Raw genomic sequence first — 17227 nt, 5'->3', positions numbered from 1 at the left:
GCGGGGTAAATTTTGTTTCTAAAAGAAATACAAACCCAAATTTTAATAGCAGAAGAAATTTAATGAGTGAGAAGGTAAAATAACCAAAAGAAACAGAACAGTGTAACCAAAATGATCAAAGCATTTTCTAGTCATTTCAGAGATGACAAAGTTTGCATTTTGCATTTGTAACTAATTTCTTTTCGAGAAGAGAGAATGTGGGCGGATTATTTAAATTTAATTTCAAGCCACAAGCTTGTTCCTTGCCCGATATTACTGGATAACATAGTATTTTTTTCCTTTATAAGATGTCGAATTTTTTACGTTTATTTCTACTAGTAAAATTTAACATCCATACATATTGTTCCAACACGTGTTCAACCTAGGACTTCCTTTACAATACAATTTAAAAAATATAATTTTGTTGTATAACATTCAAGTTGAGAATAGTTATTGGTATGTAATAAAGGTATTATTATCGCAAATAGTGAGAGGGAAGTAGATAAATAACTTTCTAATTAAAATTTATACTTCTAGTAGAATTACTTTTAAAGTTTAGTTTTTTATTCCACAAATTTAATTAAGTTGCTAACAAATTGTACATATTGAATTCCTGGAACAATTAATCTCATAAAACGTACCTTTCCCCCAAAAAAACTCATAAAATCCAAGTATTATTAAATTACAATTGTGTAATTTTAATTAAAAATACTGATTTAAAAGTTTTTTTTGACACATCAGAACATATAGCAATAAAAAATCTTAAATTTTTGAGATTAATTCACAATTTCAAACTTGTATTTGAACATTGTCATGGCCGTTAATCAAAGATATATTCTCTTTATAATATGACTTCATACTTCATCATCAATCACATTAATTTGCCATATACGGTAATCAAATATAAAGTTCATGAGAATCCCTTTGCTATTATATGCAACATTTTAGAAGGAAATTAAGAGAAGTGCAACATCATAAATTACATCATTATCTTATTTCCATCCTCAAATTGACTTGGTAAACATAAGGAAGATCGGACAAACTCAGGTTATCTGCCTCAAATATGACACCAAGAAACTAGTAACATCAGTATGCTACATAGGCATAGACAAAAATTTGCCAGCCTCTGATATTAGTAAAGCTAAGGCCGCCATATGTTGTATCTCACTTCTGCGAATTGAACTCCAACCCGAGGCAGAATCGGGAAACTAGAACCAAAAAAATAAGTAAAAACAAATAAATAAACGGCAAGGAGTTAAACCCTATCAAATATCAATTACTATGTAGTTTTAGGAAAAAGATTGTGAAAAGGGGCACTGGGGTATATTTACCTTCTTAGGTGAGTCATCAACCCCATAGAAAGAAAGAAATAGACAGATTGTACCTACAATTATGTTCTTAAATTAGGGTATACCATATTGTCATTGTCAGATCATTTGACTTATCCAACAAGTAATAAGGCGAGCGTGTATATACATATATATATATACACATTTAAACCTACCAAAATGTTTGAAGAAAAGAAACAGTTGTAAATTACTCACCACGAGAAAGGTATACAAGCAGTTGATGCTCATTTTGATTTGAAAGTGGCCTTCAATTTTCTCAAAGCCACGCCTTGACTCTAAGAGTATAAAAAATGAACAGTTTAAGAATTGCAATCCAAATTTATACTTAAATATAGATAAGGGAATAGAATTAGGTTCAAATTAGAATTTTACATTAAATTAGAACTTAGGACCAATCTCCATGTAGATTTTGCTCAATCAACAGCTGGCATATATCAATTCTGATGCAGTATACAAAATTTTATATTTTGCCACAACACACAATATTTGTTTGTTAAGTATAAGTACGATGTACTTATGTAGCCCCACTAGGGGTGTTCACTGTTTGGTTTAGTCCGGATTCTTATTTTTTTCAAACCGAACCAGTAAAAACGGTTTTTTGAAAATCAAAACCAAACCATACCAATTAAACGCCGAGACCAAACCAAACCAGACCATAAAATAACAGATTGGTTCGGTTTTGAACCACGGTTTGAACTTAATCATTTACTTTTATTTCGTTTTTGTTAAACTTACATGGAAATAGTTATTGAAGTAAATGTAATATAAAATTTATCATATATTGATATATCATATATATATTATATAGAAGTACTATGATTTATATTTATAAATATTTAGTTTACATATGACCTTCATATACTTTAATTTAATTTAAATAATACTAAGTATATGAATTAGAGTATAACTGCAACATATTAACTGAAGTTTTTATTTAAAAAGTAATTTGATATTTTTAATATAATATACACCCACACATAAACAAAACCATAATTTTTAATCTTAACTTTTAGGTATATAATAGAATTTTTATATATTATTATATAAAGGTCCTGTTTGGTCTAAATGGTTTTAATTCGGTTTTAATTTATTGGAAACCATAACCAAACCATTTATGCGTGAACGGTCCGGTTAACCGAACCATTAAAAATGGTTTTAGCGGTTTCGGTTTTTCTTGGTTCGGATTACCGTGGTCCGATTCGGATTCACGGTTTGACGGATTTTTTTAACCCCCCTAAGCCCCGCAACTAAATTTTCTCTAAATTACATAATACTCCCTAAGTCCCAGCCCCAATTGTTATCGTTTCTGAGAGAGTGTCCGACACCTATTTTAAGATGAATAGAAAGTATAGTTCTATAAAAAAAATTTAAATTTTTTTTTTTCTGAATAAAAATAAAATATTTAAATTTTTATTCAGAAAAAGAGTTTTTTTTTAAAAAAAAGTTATATAACTATACTTTATATTCATCTTAAAATGCGTGTCGAACACTCTCTTAGAAACGATAACAATTGGGAGGGACAATGGAGTATCTTTAAAAAAAAAAAATTGCACATAACACAACTTGTATTTTACTCTAATAATATATTTATCCAAAAAATTCATAGTAAATGAAAGTCTATGAAAAATTATTAGGTACTGCAACATAATACATACTCCCTTAATCCCAACGGATTGTTAACACTTTCCATTTTGGGATGTCCCATCCAATTTTTAGCATTTTCTAAAATAGCATATTTTTCTTCACCAATTTCAGTAGGTCCCACTAACTTACCCATTTTTTCTTCTCTTTTCTTTACCTTTCTTGACCCAATGTTACCAATTGGGTGGGATGGAGGGAATATAATAGTTCTAATGTTCTAAGAAATAGGGTGGTTATGAGTGAAACGTGACCCATATTATATAAAATGGACTAGTGTTTCAGTTTTTCAGATTTGTTTTCCCATACCTTGTACAAACCTTTCCACCAACTATCAGATCTTGCCTGATGCAAGCACCATTCCATTGCCATATCATATTCAATTGTATTCGGTTGTGAGCAATGTGAAGTGGAAACGGCATCTTTCTGTATAATAAGGAAAACCAAAAGACTGCAATCATATATGTGAAAAGGAAAGATGGTTACAATAAGTTGATGGATAATGCATGCATCTAAATGCAGTACCTTTCCCCTTTGTCCTTGAGTCTTGTTGTCAATAACAAGGTGACCATAAAATGTGGACTGCTTTCCGGGAAAGGTGGAAGGTGTGCTACAAACAAGTGGCCTGTTAAGAGGAAATGTTTAGGCATTATTACATTCTGTCAATTAAAACAAAGTGTACCAAATTTAGCAATGCAAAATCTTAAACTAGGAAAAAAGCACAAGGGTGTGACTAAGTTTATATTTAGAGGAGAAAATAAGCATAAAGGACATTACTAAGACCTTTTATCAAGTATGTTCCCGAGTTCTAAGAAATAGAAAATAAGGATTGGAAATAATGAACCAGAAAAAAACCTTGTTATACTATTTTGATATTTCCAAAAATGCCATTTTTTTTCTTTGGAATGGATTTTCTATACGTTCCATATCCTAATTTACATTATTACAATACCAAGGAACTTGGGAACACAAAAGAAATGAAGAGAGTATGTTTGGCTTCTTTGCCCTGTTATTCAGTCATGTGCTTTCATCTTCCTCTTTTCTCCTTGTAAACTTGGGTACATGATTTAAAGGCAGTGATGTTAAGAGTTTCTTAAATGGAAGTAGGGATATTAAACTAGAATGAAACTGTATTCGATGAAGTTAGAACTACAATAACATCATTCACTGTTTATCTATCATTCATGGCAAATTTTGTAAGATATATTTTTAATAAAATTTTGTAGGAAATGTACAGAGAAATAGTGAATGGGTATATTACTAGGAAAAAAAATGTCCTTTAGGTTGAGTGACACAAATCTACTAACTATAAGCTTAATATGTTTTGGGTAGAATATAAATTTAAACCTTACTAGCCTATTTGTGGTCCGTAAGTCATGGTGATTAACAATGGCCCTTGTGTGATGAGCTTCTAAGGATATTTTTGGAAGATTAGTTGCTGAGCTATGAAACTAATGGTCACCCTCATTTTTTTCTGTTAATTCTGAGGCTATTAAGGGACTTCCGTCAAATATTACTTGGAAACATTATAAAACATTGCAAAACCTATTATTTCGTGAATCATGTTCTACAAAGATCATTAGAACATACTTCATCAATTTCGCTTATTCACTACGTAGCCCAAAACTCTCTTTTAGAAGGTGCTTAATATAAATTACTTATCATGTAACCATTGCGTAACACAAATCATTGTTAATGGTAGAAATTAATATCTTCAAAAATTTCCAATTTAAAAGTTCAAAGTATGATATTCATTCTGATTGAGTAAGGACAACCCAAACTTAAGACAACTGACAACCTCATTTTATTACTTCTTTATAAAAAAAGATTCTTTTTTAGATATCATACTGTACAATTACGCAAGTTATGGAACCTGTCAACCTGATACTTTTTATTATAAGGTCAGGCAACAAAACTCAATTAATTGAGTGGATTTTATTTGATTCCTCGCACATTTCAACAAGGCATACCTTCCATTTGGTAGCATCAAGCATCCTTCATTCAACTTTGTCATGACTCTTTCAGTCCCTTCCCTGCTTTTGAATATTATTATAGCTTGACCTAGGTCATTTTCAAAAAACATAATAATTTTCAGCTCTAATGCGGTCATAAAGCAAAACACAACCAATCATGTTTTCTTAGTTCCGAAAACTTCAACAAGAAAAGAGGGGAAAAAATTAGGCAAGTCAAAGACATTGGTGTTTTTCATACCAGAGTGGGGGGTAGATATTTTGGTGCGTTGCACCATTTTTGCAGAACAATGCTCCTTCAAAGCATGCCAAATAATATTCTGGAGAAAATATTCACATTTGGTAAATAGAAGAAACTTAATATATTTGAATATGTAAGAGTAAACAGCATATCTTTAAGCAAAATTAAATAAGGAAGAGTGCCAAGTAAACAGATATTCGACATCCCAAATTGGGATTAAAGAAAATTATAATTAATAATTCTCTGTGACGAGATGTGGTGGACACTAGATAGGAAAGCAACGTTACGACAATAGTGAAGCAGAAATTTCAATTAAAAACTACAGTAGTTCCAATTGTGCAAATTACTCACATTGAAAACATAATGAAACTATCCCAATTAATATAGGTGAACAATCTACTTCCAACGAGGGCTGTCAGAGGTTTGGAGATAAAAATTTGGAAGGTCATGATTAGACGTATGTTGTTTAAATGAGGGATGTCATATGTGCATGCCATTTCAAGCACCAGATGTATCCTCATGGGATTAATATACTTATGAGGTATTGTAATTACTACAAAACAAGGAACTATAAAACTACATATTATATTACCTCTACTTCTCCTGAAACATATTCAGGGTCCAAATTATGAAGCATTAAAATTGTGCCGTCCTTTTGTGCAATTTCAACTCTGTCCTCAAATGGCTGGATGAGAAAAGGTTTTATCAATAATCAGTGTAAAGATTGGCCAATAATAAAGCAATGCAAATTACAAAACGATAAAAATGTAAAAAGTAATCAAGGAACGCCATTAACAATTAGCATATATAAGCAATACACGAGAAATCAAAAAACCAGAGTTCTTGGACTTGCTGCATAAGTAAAATTAAAATAGTAAACAAAGCCTAGTCACAGGTGAAAATGTGCTAATCATAGCATACTAATAAAGATATTCAATAATAATTTATTCCAAGCCTCTTCGTTACTAGACCTGCAAGCTGAGCTTCAGCAGTGACAAAAAGGTGGAAAGATGGTAAACTCATACTTTCTAATGAAATATGTCGCAATCTCACTGTACTTTGTTGTGTGATGCTGCAAGGAATCATTGGCGTTACTAGTGAATGTTTTATTTCCACAAATTATTCTCACCTAGGAAGCACGGGTGCGGGTGCGGGGACACGTAAATTGGGAAAAATTAAAAATATGGGGATTCGGTGCGGAGGGATTCGGCAAATATTAAAATATTATATATATATATAGTAAAACCAAGAATTCGACTAAAATAAAATTAATAGTTAGTTGTTATATATTATTATGTATTCTATCTGTCAGGACTTAAATACGTGAACTTATGTATTTGACTTTATTAGCTTTATTACTAAAATTAAATTTTGAAAAATCAATTATAAAAGAAAAAGTAACAGAAAGATAAACACTTGTGGGCTGGGCCTTGTAATACATATGAGACCAGTCTCAGAATCAGAATTCGGAATTTTAGATATATCATACACACGACACTTGTCTCGTCATCGATATATACATACATACACCTACTATAGACACACCCACCAGTACACCACTGACGGAAAAAAGAGAAGAAAGAAAAAACAACAAATCGATACATAGTTTAAAAAAACTGCAAATCGATTCATTGTATTAGCATATATACATATATCCATACATGTATATACAGAAGGAAGAAAGAGAGGGGTTCAACGAAAACAAAAAATTACTAAAATTGCCCCTCCCGTGGTACGAATCCCCGCTGTGATTCTGTCAAATACTGGGATACACCACCTGCACCGGGCCGCACCGCCGCACCCGAGCCGCACCCAGTGCGCAATACGGCACCTTGGAGCCGCACCCGTGCTACCTAGATTCTCACTGATTCATATACTGATATCCAATGAAAAAAAAGAAAGTAATAATCTGATGCAAAACTGCCTCAAACGTCGTTTAGAAATAATCAGAAAATGATATGCCTTTGTATCAAAATTCTAGACTTGGTTTGTCACAATTAATTTAATCATCCTGCTACAAATTAGTATCTTCTTCTAAATCTACCATATATGCTACAGCTGTCGGCTATGGCCTACAGCTTAAACCTAATAAAACCATTCAATTTGCCCAACACCATCACCAAAAAATAGTTGGCACTTGGCAGTCGTCAACATAGTCTAAAAAACCGCAAAGGCCTAAAAAACCGCAAAGGCCAAACTAACTTTTCTTTAAAAACTAACACACAAAATATCATTTGGGATAGGAACAAAGAAAATGTCCATTTGAATAGTGAACGAGAAAGAAAACCTGATTGATAATTCGTAAGATGATAAGAGAACACAAACATGACTCGAAACAATACAAAATAGAAATGTATAGACAAATCGTAGTAGAGAATGAGATATACTTACACTTTGCCTAAACCATTTGCTGTTGTCCTGGAAAGCATGGAAAAAAAATTAGTGAGAAGCAAGTAAACCTAGAAGACACTAGCCAAAAGAATAGAAGGCAGTATAAAGGGTACAGCTGGTAAGACTGAAAATACAATATCTGTGTGTAAGAAATATAGTGAAATCAACAGAGCATGACTTAACTCATCCTAGGGTACAAGACCAACAGTACAATGGATCCAACCCCCACTAGAATGTCCAAGATGGTGGACTGTGTATATAATTAGTGTAAGATGGATGGAGGCAGAGGGGGAACCAGATAGAAGGGGGATGGACACAAAAATAAATAACTTAATACATACATACATACATATATACATACATATATATACACACACACACTAAACTATAATAACCGGAATGGGGTATAATTTGGTTCAACCGTTATTCCCTTATTTTGGTTATTAAAAATAAAAACAAATAGTGTTATACAACTACTAAACTACTAAATTGTTAAACTACTAGACACATTCTCCTTATTCTCCTAAACTAGGACCACAACTAATCCGGCTAAACTACAAACAACTTATACAGCTTCTTACTAATAATTTTATTATTTTTATCATAAATCTTAATTGTTATATATTTATACAAATATATTAAAGTTAAAGTGATTATACGATTGGAAAAATAAAATTTTAAAAATATTTAAATATTAACAAGAACCCGTGCTTTAAGAAAATTAATGATTTAGGCTTCTAAAATAGTCAATATATACAAAAGATATTGTTATTTTAGCTCATGTTTCTACATTTTACATTCATTAAAATTATATAATATAAATAAAAATATATAAATATTAACGGGAATCGTGCATCGCACAGGGTTTAAGCTAGTATATATAAGCTTAGAACGTGTGTGATGCACGGTTTTTATAATATTATAGGATTTTTTAATTTGATTTGAATTGAAGTTTTTAAAAAATGAAAAAAAATCATTTAAAATTTTTGGTGATATGATTTAATAATTATTATACATATACATGTATATGTTCATGATATTTTTGAAATGAGAGACATTTTATTTTGAAAAAAACAATTATATTTATGTTGATTTTAATTTTTTTAAATTTGAATTATATATTTTGAATTTAATTTTATTTTATCCTGGATCAATTGTATAAGTTTTCCCAGATAAATAATATACATTAATTTGCTTTAGCCGAACGCTATCATGTTGACCAACAACTTATCTCTAGTTTGGTATTAACAAAATAGTATGGATATTGTAGACATAGAAGCATGTCACGAATGCAGCATTAGTATAAAAGTACTAGTAGTAGTATGCTATATAGTTGTAAGGGTAGTACCATAATTTCAGAGTTAGTTAGAACTGCAGTAGTATAAATTGCAGTCAATTGTAATTTGAGAGTATACTTGATGAAATAACAGAAAATGGGACTTTGTTCCACAAACTTCTCTCTCCCTTCTCTCTAGGTTTTCACTCTCTAAAACCTTTCTTCTTCTGCAAGTTCACTTAGAACTCTGCCAATTCTTCCTTTTCTACTTCTAATATCTCTCTATTTCTGTCTCTATCTCTCTGTTACTCAGCTGTAACAAGCTGTTTATCTCCCTAAAAGTGTTCTAAAAATCGGTCTAGGCGGCCGCCTAGGCGGCGCCTAGGCGGTGGTAAAACGCCCCGACTCGGACCTAGGCGGTGATTTAGGCGTTTTTTCAAAAAATCGGGTCAAAATCGGGATTAGGCGGGCTAGGCGGTCAAAAATCGGTCCTAGGCGGTCTAGGCGGAAAATAATTAAAAAAAATATTTTTTTTACCTTTTAATAATTTAATTCATTAATTTCATAATTTCACACAATATCATGTCAATTTCTAATATAAAGTATTGGTAATAAGTAACAAGTAATCAAATATATTTACTTTCTCACTTAAAATATAAAATTAACATATTATAATTAATTTAAAAGTGTGAATTAAAATATAGTTAATATTGTAAACTCAATAATTAGTACATAACGCATGTCAAATGTGTAGATATTGTTTAATATCATTCTAATTTCTTTTTTCAAACAAATATTTGACATATTGATCATTATATAATTATAAAAATTAAAAATAATATTTATATTCTTCCGATTAATGTTCCGATTAATCGGTCCGATTAATCTCCGACTTGCCGATTAATCTCTCGAAGGTACCCTGGCACGCCTAGCGATTTCTGGAACACTGCCTAAAACACAGAAAACTACAAAATTATACATAAAACAAGTCAGGAATCCATCAATTCCTGACAAAGTAAATCTGTAACTATATAAGCCCATACATCGTACTAACCCATTGACTACCAAACTTTTAATGTTTCTGATATAAGGGGCGGTTCAGGTGGACTTTAATTTTGTATTAGCCCGATCAATAGTACGAATTATTTTTAATTTGAATTTAAACCACCAACCCAGCAACCCAGCCCAAGAACTATATGGGTCAGGATCCTAAACTAAAAAACGATGGAAAAGTTTTTACTCATTAATTTATACAAATAATCGATGGAATATTCTCTATGTACCATTATACTATTGACTTTTGCAGTTGGTACCACTACATTTATGACTCCTACTTGTGTCACTCTTATCCTTTCACTTTCCTATTCATGGTACCCTTTCGTTAGTAAAACGTCACGAAAACGTAAAACGTCACAAAAACGCTACAAAATACCCAAATGACCATCATATCCATTTCTATTTTCTAACTAACATTTTCCATCACTTCTCCTTGATCAATTACATACTTTTATAATGTGTAAAAAAACTTGACAAACAATTATGAATAATTAACAAGAGATTATGCATAATGATGGAGAATTATTGTTGTTGTGAGTTCTATTTTGGTTTTTTTTCTTCTAATTTTTATGAATAAAATTATGAAGTTTAATTATTTTATGAAGAGAGATTATTAAGTTTGCTACATACTTTAAAAAAAAAGAAAGTAAAGTCTAATATAACTAGAATCGAGTAATTTATAGCAATGGTGATTTACGTTTATAATGATTCTATGAGCAAAACAAAAATTGTATTAATCGAAGTCTAGTGGATTGATTGAGGGTTCGAGTCAAGTGGAGATATGCAAGTACTTTGTAAGACTTACATTCCTAAACTTATGGACTAACAAGGATTCAAGTATTTATGAATTTCGAATTGGTAAAGGATCTTCAAAAGCTTAAAATATATATCTTGTTTAGACCTGTACATTTTTCAAATTCTCTATGTTACCCCTATACTATTGGTTTCTACAGATAGTGCCACTACCTTTCTGACTTTTATTTGTGGTATCCTTAACGTTTCTTTAACGTTAAACTAACAGAAGGGTATGGTAAGTTGAAAAAGTCAAAATTTAATGGTACCATAAGTAGTTGAGAACGTAATGGTACTAGCTGCAAAAGTCTTGCACAACGGTACCATATAGAATATCCCTAGATTGATTACTACATATGACTCGTGTGTTAATTGTTGGTTACATTTGGATTTTCGGCTTGACCTGAAACTGACTCCATTATTTTCGGTATAATTTTGGGTAATCGCTTAATCCTACTCTAATTGCAAAAGCTTCAACCCTAGTTCACATTTATTCATGTTGGCGTTTTGTTCATTTTAAATATTTGTACGTCGTGAGAAACATTCATTATCATTGTAAAGATTATCAAGAGTTCGACTCCTGGTGTGTGCATGTGTAATTAATTAGAAAAAAACATCTATTACTTTACCCATCTCACATTTACTAAAGAATGCATTTGAATGTAAAGAAAAAACTTGGACAACACTTATATATGCGTCAACACAACTTACAACATCTGGTCTTTCTGTTACATCAAAGATCTTGCCATCACTTTCTCGCTCCTTGCGGGCGGGCCTTTTTGGCAACTTACTGCTTGAAAGACCCTTTGTCTTACTGCCAAGCTTCTCCATATTGGAAGGACCCTACAGCCCATAGAATTCGTTGTTACTTTAGATTTAGTAATCTTCCCAGAAGAAGTTCCAAAGAGAAGCACTTTCTTTTTTGCACAATTCAAATCAGAATAGAAAATTACCTTCTCAATGTTTTTAGTGTTCTTCTCCTTACTGGGACAATCCACCTTTCCTTGCTTCGAAGGTTTATCTTTTTCTTGCCTAACTGTACCATCACTCCCGGATTTGGCATTTTCTGCAGAAAAATCTACGGCTGTAGACATAGTTTTGACATCATTACCTCTTTCAACCAGTTTCTGAGAATTGTTCCTACTCTTGTCAAAAGATGATTTATTAACATCATTGTTTTTTGCTTTCTTGGAAGGTTTTTCTTCCGAGTCACTGTGAAAGTTAGCAGGTTGAGGTCTCTTTCCAGCTTTAACCTTGGTGTCAGTGGCCATTTCGGACTCATCCTTCACATTGCCAGCATTGGAAGCGGCAACTTGTTCGCTCAAGAGACTTGCTGGTTGTCCAACACTTGTAGACAAGGTATTGAATTCAACAGCCGTCACAGAAGCAGGTTTCACATCAGTTAAGTATTCACCCTTCACTGTAACATCTTTTACATCACTGAAAGCCACGGATTGATTTATAAACCCATTCGTCAAAAGAGATTTAGACTCGTCAGGAGCAGTTTCTTTAGAAATCTGTTGTGTACCATTACAAGCTACAGCACACTCCTTTTCATCCTTTTTATCAGGTATATGTTCAGGAACAGCACAAGCAGCTTCACTCTCTTTTTTGTTGAAGACAAATCTAACTGTACCAAATTAAAGGTAACAAAAAAAATTAAAGGGTCTCAATAATTACAGCACCATAAATTACTCAATGCTAAACTAAAAACATGGAACTCCACATATATACATACCTTCAGTCCCACCAACTTTATCATCCATTTTATCCAAAATAGTACATGAACCGACATCAAAGGTACGATAAAATATGTAGTCAGCCAACTGAAGTTCTTCCTCTGATGGTTGGTGATTCCTGCTGTCCTTCGATGTGCAGACAACATTACATTTTCCAGCAATAGCCTCCTGAAAATTATATAATGAAAAATCCTCAAGCGCAGAACTCAAAAATCTATGGTCGTTAGCAAAAAGCTCAAGATTATGGACCAAAGATGCAATACACAGTGTATAGTATGCAAATCTGGTTTCTTATCATTTATTGAAAATTTAAAATGCTAAATTCTAGACCACTAAACGTTCCTAATGATCGGGAATTTTGACACTTCAAACCCTAAAATGTATAATATACGAGAATTTATATAAAACCCTATTCATTTATCATTAATTAAATCCTATATTTATATAAAATCTATTTCCCAAATAAATTCCATAACAAGAAAGAAGAAATAGTTCACCTGCTTAGATATTCATAACTGGTGTTTTTGTTTTCTTTATATGGAAAACAAGAACTAGTCCAATCCGTTGTAAAAATTTGTATGCATAATATTATAATTATCAAATATATATTATTTCAGCAACTACTTAGATGTATTTTTAAACAATGCATTTTTATAATATTACTTTATTTAATAATTTTTTTGTTAATTAACATATATTACTAGGGACATAATTCACCCGAGCCTAACTCTCAAGAGCCTGTATAAAAGAGTATATTGCAGTTTGTAACCCTTAAGTTTGGAAGACCAACGCTGTACTCGTACTTTTTTCAGTGTAGGTTCACCCTCCTAACTTCAAAAAAACTTTCACTTTGTAACCTTCAATCTGTTTTGGTCCCTTAGATTAAAGTAAAAAGGCGTTTTTGTGATTACATAATAAAAAATTTATTTTACCCAAAAATTTGATTTTATAATGTTCTTAATTTCTTGCTATGTATTGTTTAGTACTTCAAAAAAGTAAAAAGAAATTTACCTAAAAGACTATGTAAATAGAGTTTTTTCTTAAAAACATAATATTTTGATAAGAACAATACGCATATCCTCTATGGCTCTATCATTGACAAACATGACGAACAATGGTTCCACCAGACTAAATTTGATTATGAATCATGATTCAGTTAAAAGCTAAAGCTTTATTTCTAGAATACGCGATTTTTTGTAAAAAATCAACTCAAAAAATTTGAGGTTGTTTGGTCAGCTTCAAGTTGCAACACGTATATTGGCTATCAATTTAGTCTATTTGTCCATTACAATTTACAAGTACTTGCTACTAAATGCTGTAGACCATGACACCCAGAGGCTAAAGATAGTTTCATTCCTGACAGTTAAGTAAAGTTTTATTAGGATACCTAAGCAATGTCATTTTTTTAGTATGGTCAATTGCAGACATTATAATACTTGCGCACACATGCCTCCATTCCACTGAGGCTCAATGATGCAGAACAAGTTTAGTGTCAACAGCATATGTGGAACATAAATAATTGGCATAAAAATGTTTTAAGTATATAAATCACATACCAGGGGATTAACATTTGCAAGGCCAACGCCTTCACCAGTAGCTAAAAAAATTTCATTTTCAAGGACAGTTACATCTCCCAGCCATCTTAAAATTTCAGAAGGCTGGAAAAACCATTGAACCTTCACTTTCTTTGTCTTGTCCCCGCACTCCCATATCTTTATTAACTTACCAATGTAAAATTCAGGCTCGCCTTCTTTGACCATATATACACTGTCATAGAGATTGTAATCAACACCATCATAGGTAAAAGACTCATAGAATTGGACCTCTTTCTTTTTCCCCCCAATTCCTCTCTTTTTACCCCACATGAACTCGAGGTTTGCAACATCGGTTACTTCTACCATCGTCATAGAGGTCTCTTTATTATGACAATTTTCAGAGTCCTAAAACATGAAACAAAATAGTCTTCATCCATTAAATACAAATTTTCAAAAATATAAAACAAGCTGATATGCGGGTGCAAACAAAGCATTGGGAAAGACAAGATATGTGCTCAAATCTCATGACAATATAGACTCCAAATTAAACAGCATATGAAAAAACCCTATAGCTTACTCAAAACACAGTCCAATAATTTAAAACAAGGAACCAATACATTCATCCATAAAGTATCTTCTAAAGTTTAATATAACCACATACATCAATCCTTTACTCAGGTCAACACTGCAAACTCATAATAACCATATAATCCAAATCCTTTCATGAAAAAATTACCACTGCAACCCTGAACCAGAAACTAAAACCCTTCAGAACTCACTATATAGTTCACAATTGCATATGTTAGATATATGAAAATACTATCACACTGTGTTCATAAAAGAGCTGCAACAAACTAGGTTCTCATAGAAAACCTTAGTTCATATTTTAGTCAAACACGGTATAAATTGCAATGTATACAATTAATTCTTTCATAAATTCAGTTTCAAAATAATCTATATAAGATGCATGCATATACACAAAATATAAAACCAATAAAAGATGTAAGTTTCAACAAATACGCAAAATCTATGTCCGTGTACATATATAGTTCAAATGGGGAAAAAGATGCTTGCAGGTGTTCAATTGTTTATCTTAATCTCATGAAACATGTGTTTAATTGAATATCTTAATCTCATGTGATATGAATGGATTAGCATTCAAAGAAACAGTGAATTATAGTTTTTTTTGCTAAATGGATAATATATTAAGAAACAGAAAGATACACATAGCAATCATGTATTTAGGGGAAAAGAATTTTTATAGTTCAAAATAGAGACGTTCTGTATTACTATGCCTCTAAAACTACATAGTTTTAAGGAACATGCACTACAAAATTAAAAAAAGAAACATATAATTAAACAAATTTGAAAAGGGAGAATGAGGGGGGTTCCCAGCTTGTTAATAATAAATTCTGAAATATTGTTAACTTAAACTTTTTTCTAAAAATGGCTTTATATTGAAGGAATAAATTATAGTTTGTACTACAAAAGTACATTAATTTCTCTGTACCAGGATAACAATTAGGCATGATGAAGTTAGATATAAACGAATTATTAAGTTCATGAGTCAGCTGATAATGTTTTCTAAAAAAATCGTAGAGAAAGACACTATTATTGGCTGTCCGTTACAAAAAAAACGCCACTATCTTTAGACTGCAGTACATGTTACCCAATTACATCAACCACTGTATGCCACAACCATAGTGCATTAATCATCAAACCACATAAACACTTGGAATTTGCCATAATAGGAGTCGAAATCACGGAAATTAATAGTCCCCGACCCTGAATGCAAAACCCGAACACACGAATTCAGGAATCAAATCCAGCCCTTCTATACCCCAAACCATGCACATCAGTGCTCAATTACATATTCTGTCAATAGAAAATACATATACATACAATATACATACTATAAGTCTATAACATAACTAATCAATTAATCAAGTATTCAATTCTGAGTTGCTAAAGTTCAAAGGGGGTAAATAGATAGAGGACGAAACATGCAATAAAAATCAAAGCCTAATGAGAGACAGAGAGAGAGAGAGAGAGAGAGAGAGAGAGAGATTACTATTCAGCGGAGGGTAGTTGAAAGTGTTCACCGTGCGTGGGTTTGAGAAATCGATAAGCTCCCTCTGCTGGATAATTAATTTGATTTATTTATGGATGTCACTTTTGTATCTTTAGGACTACAATTTGTTTGTTACAAGTGCCCTAGTTACTGTTGTCAAAATATCTTAATTCTTTTTTGGAACTTAATTTATACGATATACTATCCCGTGTGACAAATTTACTCCTATTTGTACAAGCAGTTAAATAAAATTTTAATAAATTAGATGCTCATTATAATTTATCTAAAAATATAAACATATTTATAAAATTTACAACTACAAGAACATAATCGCCTCCTATTAGCTAAAAAACCTAGCGCTCAAATATAGATATTAGGTAAAAAAACATCACTCCAACCACATCACCTATTATCCAAAAATTTAGATATTATTATTTGGTGTTCTATATTTGTTGAATTGTAGGCCTTAGCTATATCTTAAGTTAATTCATATTTAAACCCAAATCTACACATTAATACATACATATCCATATATTTATATAATATTTAATGCATAAATATTAAAATTGTTAACAAAATTTATTAATTATTTTTAACAAACAATATATATATATACACAATATATATTGGTAACTTTTAATTAAATATATTTTTGTTATAATTATATGTTATTATATTTTTAGTTGTGATAATTATTAAATTACAATTATATATTTTTTCATGTATTGAATTAAGTATTACCTAAATTCATTTTATAATTTAAATTTTACATATATACATATAAATCTGAGAAATATGAATAAAATAATATTTTTGAATATAGCTAATGATTATAACTAATATCACTGGAGTGCATGGTCTTATAGGTTTAATAAAATTTTAAATAATCTTGATTTGATTAACCATTTTACCTATCATGGTTGGAGATACTCTAATCCATCATTTTTATTGTTCTACAAATCCCCATGAAGATTTACGAAGATTTACGAGTGATTCGATTTTTTGTTATCTTGTTTACTAAACTCATTAATTAATTTATTAAACTGGATCCTCATAAGTCGGTGGCCTTCTGTTTAAACATTCATACGGAGACTGTGTTGTGTGTATAGAAGAAGAAGAAGGCAGCCTATTAATAATATAAACAAAAGTAAGTACACAGTCACCTCGGTACTTCACATCCAATCCAGACT

The 17227-nt window shown here is 31.3% G+C and overlaps 1 protein-coding gene across 1 annotated transcript; it reads right to left on the bottom strand.

Annotated features, from left to right (window-relative positions):
• Positions 1–828: 828 nt before the first annotated feature.
• LOC141666769 (protein ANTI-SILENCING 1-like) lies at positions 829–16180 on the bottom strand. The gene is made up of 14 exons (XM_074472949.1): positions 16038–16180; positions 13988–14371; positions 12431–12599; positions 11646–12322; positions 11404–11535; positions 7569–7595; positions 5770–5862; positions 5178–5256; positions 4937–5027; positions 3492–3591; positions 3276–3392; positions 1524–1603; positions 1311–1363; positions 829–1187 (listed from the first exon to the last, which is right to left on the bottom strand). Exons 2-12 carry the CDS (start codon positions 14336–14338, stop codon positions 1553–1555), a joined length of 1887 nt encoding a protein of 628 aa, XP_074329050.1. The 5' UTR covers positions 14339–14371; positions 16038–16180; the 3' UTR covers positions 829–1187; positions 1311–1363; positions 1524–1552.
• Between the last annotated feature and the right edge of the window lie 1047 nt (positions 16181–17227).

The sequence above is a fragment of the Apium graveolens genome, chromosome 6 (genome assembly GCF_009905375.1).
Source record: "Apium graveolens cultivar Ventura chromosome 6, ASM990537v1, whole genome shotgun sequence".
In the NCBI taxonomy this organism is placed as follows: Eukaryota; Viridiplantae; Streptophyta; class Magnoliopsida; order Apiales; family Apiaceae; genus Apium; species Apium graveolens.
Note: the sequence above shows the minus strand (reverse complement) of the source record. Positions and strands in the feature narration are given on the sequence as shown.

Excerpts from the sequence above, each read along its gene's own strand:
- LOC141666769 (XM_074472949.1), bottom strand. The coding sequence starts at position 14,338 with ATGACGATGGTAGAAGTAACCGATGTTGCAAACCTCGAGTTCATGTGG. Across the intron at positions 11,536-11,645 it reads ACACTAAAAACATTGAGAAG|GGTCCTTCCAATATGGAGAA; the intron begins GTAATTTTCTAT and ends TATGGGCTGTAG. Across the intron at positions 5,257-5,769 it reads ATGTTTCAGGAGAAGTAGAG|AATATTATTTGGCATGCTTT; the intron begins GTAATATAATAT and ends TATTTTCTCCAG.